Below are 11841 nucleotides of genomic sequence, written 5' to 3'. Positions count from 1 at the left end.
GATGTTGGGGGCGCGCGTGCCCAAACATGACATCCGCCCTCCCCCGCTCGCGCCCCCAATGTACAAAGTAAAATCTTCGGAAAATGTTAAATGGTGTTCTAATTGGTAAATGTCGGTGCGTTACTTACGGAAAATTTGAAAATTCTATGTTCCAGGTAAAAAAAAAAACAGATAAATTACCCCCCCCCTACTCCAACTTGGTGTGCTTTCCTTTTCTTATTTTATTTCTTTTTCAGCTAATTTTAAATTTTCCACCTAAAAAGTGCTATAATGTATTTTTGAAAATTAGAAAATTCTATGTCCTGGAAAAAAAAATCCTCTCCCCCCCAACGTAGTTTGCTTGGTGAAGCCGTCGTTTATGCTACAGTGTGCATGCGCGTAGCATAAACGGAAGCTGCAAAATGGTGGAAAGAAGTTCGTGGGTTCAGGGGTAAATACCATGCAAACGGTAAATTTGCCCCAAGTTTGACTATCAGATTCGTTGTCAGCGACCTCACTTACCTATAAAAAAACAAATTAGAGTGGTCGGTGTTCTGTAGTAGCGTATCTGGATATTTACCTTTTTTTTCTTGCTTAAAAAATAGCATTAATACAGTAAGTTAGGTAAAATTTGCATAGAATGCTCTGCTTTACGGTTGTAAAAATGGAACGGAAATTTGAATTTCGTTCCCTTTTAAATTCGGTACATTTTTACATTATGTCCAACTCATCGTTCACATTCGACACGTCAACTTTATAGCTTTTCGGGTATTCTGGCAAGGTTAGGGGTGTCTATTCCGAAAGCCGTTCTTAACATGGGTAGATTGGTAGATGTGTAAGAAATTTCGTGAAAAATAGTGAATACTTCCACCCCGTCTTTCCAAGCTTATAGCTCCTCGAAAAATGTAACTCAAGCCCTAATTTTTTTCCAATTAAAGGAGCAAGGACCAAGGTTTCATTAAAAAACAAAACAAAAAAAAAATGTTTAAAAAAAAAGGTTTTAACTTCGGACTTTACAGGTAAATTTCTAAAAAAAATACTACTTTTTGTTTTAAATTTGAATATATTATTTATTGACCTTTTCTCTTCAATGTGTGATATATAACACTTTGGTGAATAAATTATTTACTTTTTAATAGACATTTCAATATGGGAGGCGTGAATTATTCTACCCCCTGTCTTTCCAAGCTTATAACTACTCGAAAAATGCAATTCAAGCCCTAATTTTTTTTTCAATTTAAGGAGCAAGAAAAAAACAAAAGAAAAAACAAACAACGTGGTTTAAAAAAAAAAGGTTTTAAACTTCTAACTTTACAGGTAAATTTCTAAAAAACACTACTTTTTTGTTTTAAATTTGAATATATTACTTATTGACCTTTTCTGTTCAATTTTTGATATATAAAACTTTGGTGTGTAAATTAATTATTTACTTTTTACCAAACACTTGAAAATGGGGGGGGCGTGAATTAAAAAAAACGTTTGTCTAAAATATTATATTCGGTTTATTGGAAAGAGCATAAAATTTCATATTGACCCTGAAAATATCGTAACAATAGAATCAATAGAAAAATTTTGATAGATTTTTAAAGTTTAAAGATTGAAAAATATTGAGTTCGTAAAATTCATTACTGCTTTTTAAAAAATAAAAAAAATATTTCTATTACTTTTAAAACAACTTTAATAGTTTATTTTGGAAGTATAATCCATAAAGAAAATAAACAACCCACTTTTAAAAGAGAAATTACGAGATTTTTATATTTTATTCGCAGTTTCGTGGTAGGGGTGTAAAAAATTCCTACAAAAATTCTGATACATCTACTAGATTGGAGTGCTTATTCATTGTAAACGTACCCGACAACCTATAAATGGCGACATTTCCAATGTGAATGGTAAGCTGGACTTATGTAAAAAATAACAAAAAGATATACTAAACTGACTTTTTCGTTTAAAAATGGAATTATTTCCCTTTCGTTATTAACTTTTTTTTTTTAATTTTTTTTTTTTAATAAATATTTTATGTTTTATATACATAAAGTACAATTGTTGAATGTTACTGTTTTGATTATATTCGTTTGAGGGGGGCACAATTAAAAAATTAAGAAAGATGAAAACGAAGCGAAATTTAAGTTTCCGTTCCATTTTTACAACAACCGTAAAACAGTGCATACTCAGCAAGTTTTATCGTAATTTATAAGCATATTGAAACACTAAATCAAAATTTTATTTATTTTTTTGCATAATTAATGATGGAAGTATTTTTCTGTTTATTTTCTTAACATATGTTAAAAAAAATAAATAATTTGTACATTCTCTTGAAAAAAAGAATCAAACTTTTCTCTACTTTCACATGTGTTCCATTTTAACAAACTGAGCCACAGCAACGCGTGGCAGGGTACAGCTAGTATGTATATATATGCACATATATATGTATATATATATATATACACACACACATATGTATATATATACACATATATATGTATATATATGCACATATATATATATATATGTACACACATATATATATATATATATATATATATATATATATATATATATATATATATACGTATATGTATATATCATGAGTTTATCATCTCAGGTAATCAATGTGGTTTTAGACCTGGTTTTGGCACAATGGACATGATATTCTCTGTTAATAAAAACTGTATGAAACTGATTGTGTCATTGTACCAAGTTTTTATGGATCTAGCAAAACGTTTGATATCATCAATCACAGTACACTTGGGAAGATTCTTGGGAAACTAGGCCATCCTACAAGTTTTGTGGAGATACTTCAGCAGTTATACTATAACATCAATGTCTGAGTGAACTTTAATGGGTCTCTGTCTGATGCAATATCAATTGATAATATTGTGTGAAACAAAGTAATATCCTTGCTCCCATATTATTCTCTATTTATTTTGCTGTGATGCTGGGGCATGCTTTTAGCAATTGCGATATTAGGGTGTGGTCTTGAATTTTTACATGCAGATGATGCAGACCTTGTTTCACATTCAGAAGACAGCATGCAATTGATTTTGAACTAGTTATGCATGCATAGCTTTTCGGCTTACCATCAGCATCAAGAAAATATATTTCTACTTTTTGGAATGTCATATGTTAAACCAAACATCTTGGTTGATGGAAAAAGTTAAAGGTTACGGACAGCTTTGTGTATCTTGATAGTATGCAGAGTAGGTACTGTATTCTCGATATGAATCACAGAATAGCCAAAGCCAGTTCTGCTTTTGGCAAATTGGAGAAACGTGTAAGGTAAGATTGGGAAACCACATAAAAAACAAAGCTTAGTATTTATGTAGTATGCCTGACACCATAGTTCTTGAACTGTCAAATAGCACCAGTATAGAAATGAAAATCATTCAAAATCAGATTGAGATTAAACATCCGATTAGGATGGAGGACGAAAGACTAACTAAACAACTGTTCTATGGTAAAGTAAAGGTAAAAGACAACAACATAAATCAAGAAAGATGTTTAAGGATTTTCTGAAAAACAATGGAGTGTACATCTTGTCTTAAAACATGTTTAAGAACGCAGAATAAAAATATAATGTTAGAGAATATGCAAGAGGAACAGAAATGCATTGTATGTGATAGGTTCCTTTTGTTAAAACTGGATTTCTAAATCGTCTCAATTCACACTAAGTTATCATATTTGTGGTCTAATCAATATAAAATGAAAAAGGAACAACAACAAAAAAGACCGGCAGTGTCAAACCGTCCTCTTGTCGATGCAACATACGAAAGTCTTTTTTTCCTTTCTTTCCTCAACTTGAAATCAACTTGCAATAAATCCTCATGTATTCGATATTGTCTCTCACCATTTGTTCTAAGCTGTTCAACAAAAAACTCCACTCAACTACCATGCTTTAAAATTCGTCCTATTTAATAGTTACCAATTGTGTACATATGCAAATTGATGACATACGTTCACCAATTAGCGACCTAAAAATGTATGTTTATCTTTTCTTTTCTACATTTGCTGCTGGTATTTTACAGCTTAAGCAAACATGAGGTCGTTTTCGAGAGTGATGATTTCTATTACAATCAGCAAATAAAAAAATGGCCTTACATGACATTCGAGGATTCACAGTATTCACATGCGAGTACCTTACAAAAAATGGTTCTGTGTCACATATGTGAACGTTCATGTAGGATTGAAGCTGGGTTAAAAGCCACCTACATGCACACAGCCACAAAGCAATCAACTGAAAATATAGCAAATCTTTTTCAAGAGGACGCAATCATCATATACGTACCTTTACATGACACCATATTTTGAAATTAAAATGATATGACTTACGGATAGAGCAGTTTTCAGGTGAGTTGGATCCAACAGTCTCGGTCGTTTTGCTTATTTCACAGGAAATACAAGAAGGTTGATTATAAAATTGACGATAATATCCACGAGGACATTCTTCGCATGCTCCGTTTTCCATAAGCTGGAAGCCAGGTTTACAAATCCCTACAAAAAAATCAAAATTACATTATAAGAACATTAAAAATAATAATACACACTGCTGTAGGAAAGTAATGACCCACTTGTAGCTATAGGATTCTGTTGAATTTATCTTTTTTTTTCTTTCTGTGACTATATGTCTCTGTTACCGCAGTATATGCAAAGTCATACCTGTTGAACTATTTTCAAGTTATCTTACCTGAATTATACTGGCAATGAATGAGAATGACGCTACACTCGAATTCGAAGCTTAGTCTCCAGATAATAAAAAGTACGTTCTATTCATTTTGTACAGAACAATGCATTCTCCGTGCTTTCGCTAGCAAGTCATGTTTTTTTTAATTGTTTATAAGTAGTTTTAACAGATTTTTATCTACTTTTTTTGTCGTGGATATGACCTTAAACCATATCCGATGGTGAGGCTCCAGCTTGCTGGCTTTGCGGAGTGTTCAGCCACCCTTTAATTGCCATTGCTCCCAGGTCAACTCTGACGCAGAGTGATAGTACCTGTTAGGGGCCAAACTATGTGTTGAATAGAAATCAGCTTGAAAAAAAAAACAAATATATTCTATTAAAAATTTTTTTTTCAAAATAACTGGATTCGGCATTAAATAATCTGAAAAGAGTTGATATGCTGTAAAACAAAAACAACCAACCAACCAACCAACCAATCTATTTTTTTTAAATAGTGACACAAGTAAATTGTATTAATTTTTAATAGACCAATACGTTTTTAGCGAGCTGCTACTACTACGAGACTAGGCTGTATTCTCACCTTAGTTCTCTCTTTCTCCCTACTCTTTTCTCTTTTCCTTCCTTTCTTCTTATACTTCATCAGAGGTTCCAGCCAATGAAAAGCGAGAACGGTTGACATGAGACATTCGAGTGAAGGAAACGTCCTTACTTCTACGGCGACTACAGACAGAGCACACGCCTCACTCCTCAGCTCCCGTTATGTAGCCAAGAGGAGCATTGAACATTAATACAGACTTTACAAAATGCACTGTCTTTCTTTGTAACCCGGGTTTCGGGAAAACGCACATATATATTGGATATATAAAACCTCATGAATTCATAAAAATGTCGCGTTACACGTCCTCATTTTTATAAGAAGACAATGTCTTCTTTTACCAGTATTTCTTTCTATTTCAGCGCTCCAGTTCTCCCTGTAATCGGAGGCGCCCCGAAGTGGGGAGCCTACCGAAATTGTGACCTCTAATTAATACCCATGCTAATGTATGGTAATAATACCATAATATGGTGAACCCCGTGCCCGTATATACACGCAATCCCCAAGAAAAACCCAGGAGAACGGGACGGAGTAAAAAAAGGAAATTAAAAAAAAAAAACCGAACTTTCGAGGACAACAGTAAAACCATACAAAAATAAGGTATATATGAATCCGCTTTCTAAGAAATGCCAGTCATATATATGTATATATATGTATTGCTATTTTTGTGAAACAGTTTTACACTAAAGAAAAAAAAAGTCATTTTACGTGATTTTCATCAGATAAATTAGAACCAGGTCTAAAAACTATTCTCCGACGAAAACGGTCCGAGCAGTTAAAACAGATTCACAAACGGCGTGCTGACACTGACACACACACACACACACACACACACACACACACACACACACACACACACATACAAAAACTTTCTTTGAAACGCACGTGGTAAATTTCAAACTAATAATCAATCCCAGTAACGGCTGAATTTAACCTCTGGTGAGTACGTGTTTCTCTCTCTCTCTTCTTTCTATCACACTTTTCCCCAGCAATTTCCTTTAGTCGCCATTACAAGTAAATAAAAAAGAAGAAATAATATTAACTGATAGTAGCTAATAACCATAGTAGCAGTAATAATATTAATAATAATAATAATAATAATAATAATAATAATAATAATAATAATAATAATAATAATAATAATAATAATAATGGACGCACAACACGTTAGTATTAAACCTCCACAATTCATGGAGACTAGTGTAAACGGTTGGTTTTCTATATTAGAAGCGCAGTTCCATCTCCGACACGTGACGACCGACGATACAAAGTTTTACACAGTCATTAGCGCGTTGCCACCGGACTTAGCGACAAATATTCCACCAGCAATCTTACAGTCACCTGATTACGCTAAATTAAAGGAGTCGGTGTTATCTGCCTATGAAAAGACCAGACCCGAACTCCTGGAGAAGTTGATGAGGACCACTACATTATCTAGTCGTCCATCGTTATACCTCCTGGAGATGGGGACGGTCGCGAATAGGATAGGAGCGAGCGAAGAGATAGTGCGCCACAAGTTTATACGTGCGCTTCCGAAGCAAATAGCACCAGTAGTTGCAGCCCACACCGAGATGCCGTTAAGGGAATTGGGTCGACTGTCCGACAATTTGATGCCGTTGATAGAGAATAAATCAGTATTCCAGGCGGTTAGAAGTCATACTAAGGCAAACGATTATAGTACCACCAGACACGCTTTTGAAAACATCCCGGCTGGTTTACGTCCATATTGACGGAAACAGCGACCGAAGATGTGTAGAGCACATATTTATTTTGCAGAAGAGGCTCGCACATGTAAGCCCTGGTGTAAGTGGCCAAAGAAGAAAAGCAGTATACAAATGCTACCTAATTCGCGCCCCTCCTCCCCGCCCCAAGTGACTCGGAAAACTAGACAGGCGGACTGCGTTTGCTACAGTGGTCCCGCTGTTATTACAAGTCTCTGCCAAGATAGGAGCAGCTAAAGTTAATTTCATTATAGATACAGGGGCCAGTGTTTCCATTTTGCCACGTTCCGTAGTAAATGGAGTTACCTTGGAGCCAACCCCTGTGCATATCTCAACTGCTAACAGGGAGAGTATAAAATGCTATGGTCAAACGAACTTAGAAATAAAAATTACATGTTTGAGAAGATCTTTCCAATGGAGTTTTGTGATCGCAGATGTCACTAACCCTTTGCTAGGATTCGATTTCTTGAACAAATTTCACATCATAGTGGATTGCAAAAATCGATCCATCCGTGATAATGTAGCGGAGCTTGAGATTACAGTGAATGCAGTAACAGGAACCGATGCGGTAATAATTAATAAAATCGACCTAGCGGATTATATTACCGAAGTAATAAGTAAATATGATAATGTACTTTCACCACATAGCGGCACAAACAAAGACTATGGTGGAGTGTATCACAGGATTGATACAGGCAGCCGGGTACCAGTCTTTGCTAAAGCCAGACAACTTTCCGGCCCTAAATTAGACGCAGCGCAGGCGGGATTTAAAAAGTTATTAAATACTGGAGTTATCCAGCCTTCCAGTAGCGGACAGCCCAACAACCCCTTCGGGGGTCCGGGCGACAAGATCAAAGTGTAGTATCTGTTGCAAAGCTATGACTAGCAAAGACCAGCTATGACTAGCAAAAACCATATATGGGGGTAACCCCACATATCTGACCTTGGTCACTGAAGGGGCAACCCTTCATACCAACAGTTTCTAATCCAGCTCCCACTTCCCTCCTCTCGGGAGCAGGATCCCCACTTCCCTCCCCCTATCTCCACATTAAAAAACGGCCTTGTGCCTAATTTGCTCAGTGGGGAAGCAAATAAATAAACAGCCTTCCAGTAGCGGACAGCCCAACAACCCCCTCGGGGGTCCGGGCGACAAGATCAAAGTGTAGTATCTGTTCTCTGATACATACACAGCGATAGTCAGTGTTGTTCTGGCGACACATTCTCGTGGCCGGCGAGCTTGTTGGGTAGCGTTCTGTCCGCACCCCCACTTTGTCTGTCTTTCTCTGCTCTCCCCCCTCCCCCACGGGGGGGGATCCGAGCTGATAATTTACGACCTTCCCGCGAGGGAGGGTCGGAAACACTTTCTCTCTTCCCTCCACTAACTTCCCACTCCCTCTCTCAGTTCTATCTCCCCTCTTGCCGCCTTTGGCGCCACTTCTTTTTGGCGCCAAAGTCGGCTCCCAATTTGGACGTCGACTCCACGTCACTCATTTTGGTGAATTATACAGGGAAGAGAGAGCTTCTTTCAAAAATGGACACCCCCAGCCCGGGGACCACCAATACCGATACCCCCAGCCAGGGGGCTACCACAAGAAAAACTGCTCCCCAAGAGGACGACTCCCCAACAGGGGAAGCAAAAAGCAACGGGGCATACCGCCCGGACACTAAACCAAAGGACGCCCCTCAGAAAGGAGAAAACTCACCAGCAGCTCCCCAAGAGGGCGACTCCCCACAAAGGGGAGGAAAAACAATGTTGGACGGGGCATCCCGTTCCGACAACAAAAATCAAGAGGCAGTAGCCCCAAAGGACGATAAGGGAGACAGTGCTCCCCAAGAGGGCGACTCCCCACAAAGGGGAGAAAAAACAATGTTGGACAGGGCATCCCGCTCTGACAACAAAAATCAAGAGGCAGTAGCCCCAAAGAACGATAAGAGAGACAGTGCTCCCCAGGAGGGCTACTGCCCCAAAAGGGGAGCAAATCAAGAAAACGAGGGGGCATACAGCCTAAACCTCCCCAAAACAAAAGGGGCAAAAGCTCCCAAAGACAATAAAGAGGACAATGCTCCCCAGGAGGCCGACTCCCCAAAAAGGGAAGTATTTCCTGGAAGAAGTATAGAGCAGGGAGAGTCGGTCCCAAAGGAAAGCGGAAAGGAAAATGCCCCTCAAAATAGCAACCCTTCCGCCAAGGAACAGCAAAAACAGTCCAACCTCACCAAAGATCCAACACCAACAAGAGGGTCGGCATGGGGGAAGACTGTAGAGAAGCAACTGTCCCCTCAAGAGTATAGAGACTTGTACTTGACCAAGTACAGACAATACATAGAGGGGGCAGAAATTAAACCAGTGCCAGGCGCTTGGGAGGCAATCGAAGACAGAGTGCTCTCCCTCATCATCTCGGATATGCCGGAAAACCGCCTCCTAGGGATGAAAAAGGAAGACATGGCAGGGCTCCTACACAAGCTAAACATCCCGGTATTATACCTGTACCAGAGGAGCTACGCCATGTGGGACATCCTCCTACCCACCAAGGAAGATGCGGAGAGACTCTCCCTACAGGAAATTAAGTATGGGAGAACAAAACTAAAGCCCGAATACCAGGGCAGGACAAGGACCCGGGTGCAGGTATTCAATGTACCTATGCAAATATCAGCAGAAATCCTGGGATCCTTCTTCACACAGTTCGGCGAGGTGGAAAAAATAACCCCAGTGCGGTCGAAAACCGGCATGCACTTGGGCAGCTACACTGTGGCCATGAGGCTAAAGAAAGAAGGCTTCCAGGCGATACCAGCACAGCTGACATTTAAGGAGGCAACTATGACAGTAGTAGTGGAGGGGCGTCGTCCGCACTGCTGGTTTTGCCAAAAACAGGGTCACATGGCCAAGAGCTGCCCTCAAAGGTCAAATCCTACTCAAGTGACACTAAAGGCGGTCCCAACCTCTGAGACAGCACCAGTGTCCAAACAGGCTGTCACAACTCCTGCAACCAGAGCACCAACCCCAGCACCGAGGAAACCCAAAACTGTGCAGGAGCCCAAAGGGGAGGAATGGATCACGGTAATGAGGCGGAAACGGAAGCCCACAATCCCATCTGCCACCGTCCCACAACCAACCCAACAACCGAGGCAGCAACAACAACAGCAGCCTCCACAACAGCCGCAGCAACAGCCATGGCAGCAGACACAGCAGCAGCAGCCAAACCAGCCGTTGAACCAGCCGCAGCAACAGCATCAGCTGCCGCGGCCAATTCCACAACCAATGCCACGAAAACAGCAGCAACAACAAAAACAGCAGCAGCAGCAACAGCCAGAACAGCAGCAACAAAAACGGCTGCAGCAACCAGAAAAGCAACAGCATCAACCGGAGAAACAACAATTAGAGGAGCAGCAACAACCAACGGTCCCCACACCAATTGAGACGGGGATCAAGCGAAGAAAACACTGCTCCTCTGAGGATGAATCTGCTAGTGAGAGGGAGAGGAACTCAACCTCACCACTCCCCGGTTCATTCAAAAGAATAAAAAAGAAAAGGAAAGGGGAAGAAAAGGCAGCCCCCACTCCCTGTGAGCATACACCACCTCTAACAACAACACAACCCACTTCCACCCCCATACCACATACTGCACCAACACTAGACACCGCACTAACACCAACACCAACATCAGACACCGCACCAACACCAACATCAGACACCGCACCAACACCAGACACTGCACCAACACCAGACACTGCACCAACACCAACACCAGACACCGCACCAACACCAACACCAGACATCACACCAACACCAGACACCGCACCAACACCAACACCAGACACCACACAGACACTCGTCCCCACACCAATGCAAATTGAGCCGCCATCCCAGAAAGAAAAGAATGAACCCGGGAGGGGGAGAGACCCTTCAGATTCTCCCACTTACGGACTCACTCCAACAGGGACTCTCGCCCTCGAAACGAGAGAGGAACTTTGTTCTGTAGACCCCCTGTCTGTGGCAATGGGCGTACCACACCGGCAGAGAAAAAATTTAAAACCTCTGCTGGACTGCCAACAGATAGGGGGAAAAGACGTTAATGTCCCCTCTAATTTCCCGGACGCCCCACGGCTAACAACTTTCGTCAGGCTTCCTGAGGCCTGCAAAACCAACGTGTGGACAATGCTGGAAGCCGCTGAAGGGGCTGGTCCGGGAATTGAACTGATTAGGAAAAATGACCCTTCCCTTGAGGAACTCGCAAAACAATGCAAGGGAAGGGTCCCAGTGTTGGTCCATCCGTCACTCTATAGGGCCCTTAAATTGACTTACCCTTTGGATGTCGGCGGCATTGTGAGAGAAGGTCAGGACATGAAAAACCTGACCACCTTGAGCATTGCACACAACGTCGGTGTCGTTTCCCCGGCTGACTTCGGAGCTGAGTGTAACACACCTTAAGGTAGGTACCATGGCTTTGAATTTGGCTAGTCTGAATGCGAGGGGCTTGAGATCATCGGGCCGGGCGGCTCGCCTCCGGCACGACCTCTTGTCCCTGGGAGTGGATGTCGCTGCGATTCAGGAGACGCATTTCGTTTCCTCTGTGGACTGTCAGGTGCTGGCCCGAGATTTTGAGGTTTTCTCAGCATATGGCAGCCCGCGGGGGAAGGGAGTTTCCGTGCTGGTTAAACGTACCCTGTCGGCGACGGTCGACGTTGTCCATAGAGATGCAGTGGGTAGGCTGGTTGTGGCCGATGTTGCCGTAAAAGATTCTGTGTTTCGGGTGATTGCGGTTCATGCGCCCAGCACCGCTCGTGAGAGGGTCTCATTCTTCAGTCAGCTTGACGCGTTTGTAGATTGTCGGAAGCGGGTAGTGCTAATGGGGGATTGGAATTCCATCTTAG

The 11841-nt window shown here is 41.0% G+C and overlaps 1 protein-coding gene across 1 annotated transcript in view; it reads right to left on the bottom strand.

Annotated features, from left to right (window-relative positions):
• Positions 1-11841, bottom strand: part of LOC145266641 (uncharacterized) — a 347925-nt gene that overhangs the window by 183152 nt on the left and 152932 nt on the right. Inside the window, exon 12 of the mRNA XM_080122566.1 lies at positions 4306-4467. Coding sequence (XP_079978692.1) covers positions 4306-4467 — 162 coding nt within the window. The remainder of the gene's footprint in view (positions 1-4305; positions 4468-11841) is intronic.

This window comes from Euprymna scolopes, chromosome 41, assembly GCF_053919585.1.
Source record: "Euprymna scolopes isolate OS-2025 chromosome 41, ASM5391958v1, whole genome shotgun sequence".
Taxonomy (NCBI): Eukaryota; Metazoa; Mollusca; class Cephalopoda; order Sepiida; family Sepiolidae; genus Euprymna; species Euprymna scolopes.
The sequence above is the reverse complement of the archived record's forward strand: the minus strand, read 5'-3'. Positions and strand labels throughout refer to the sequence as shown.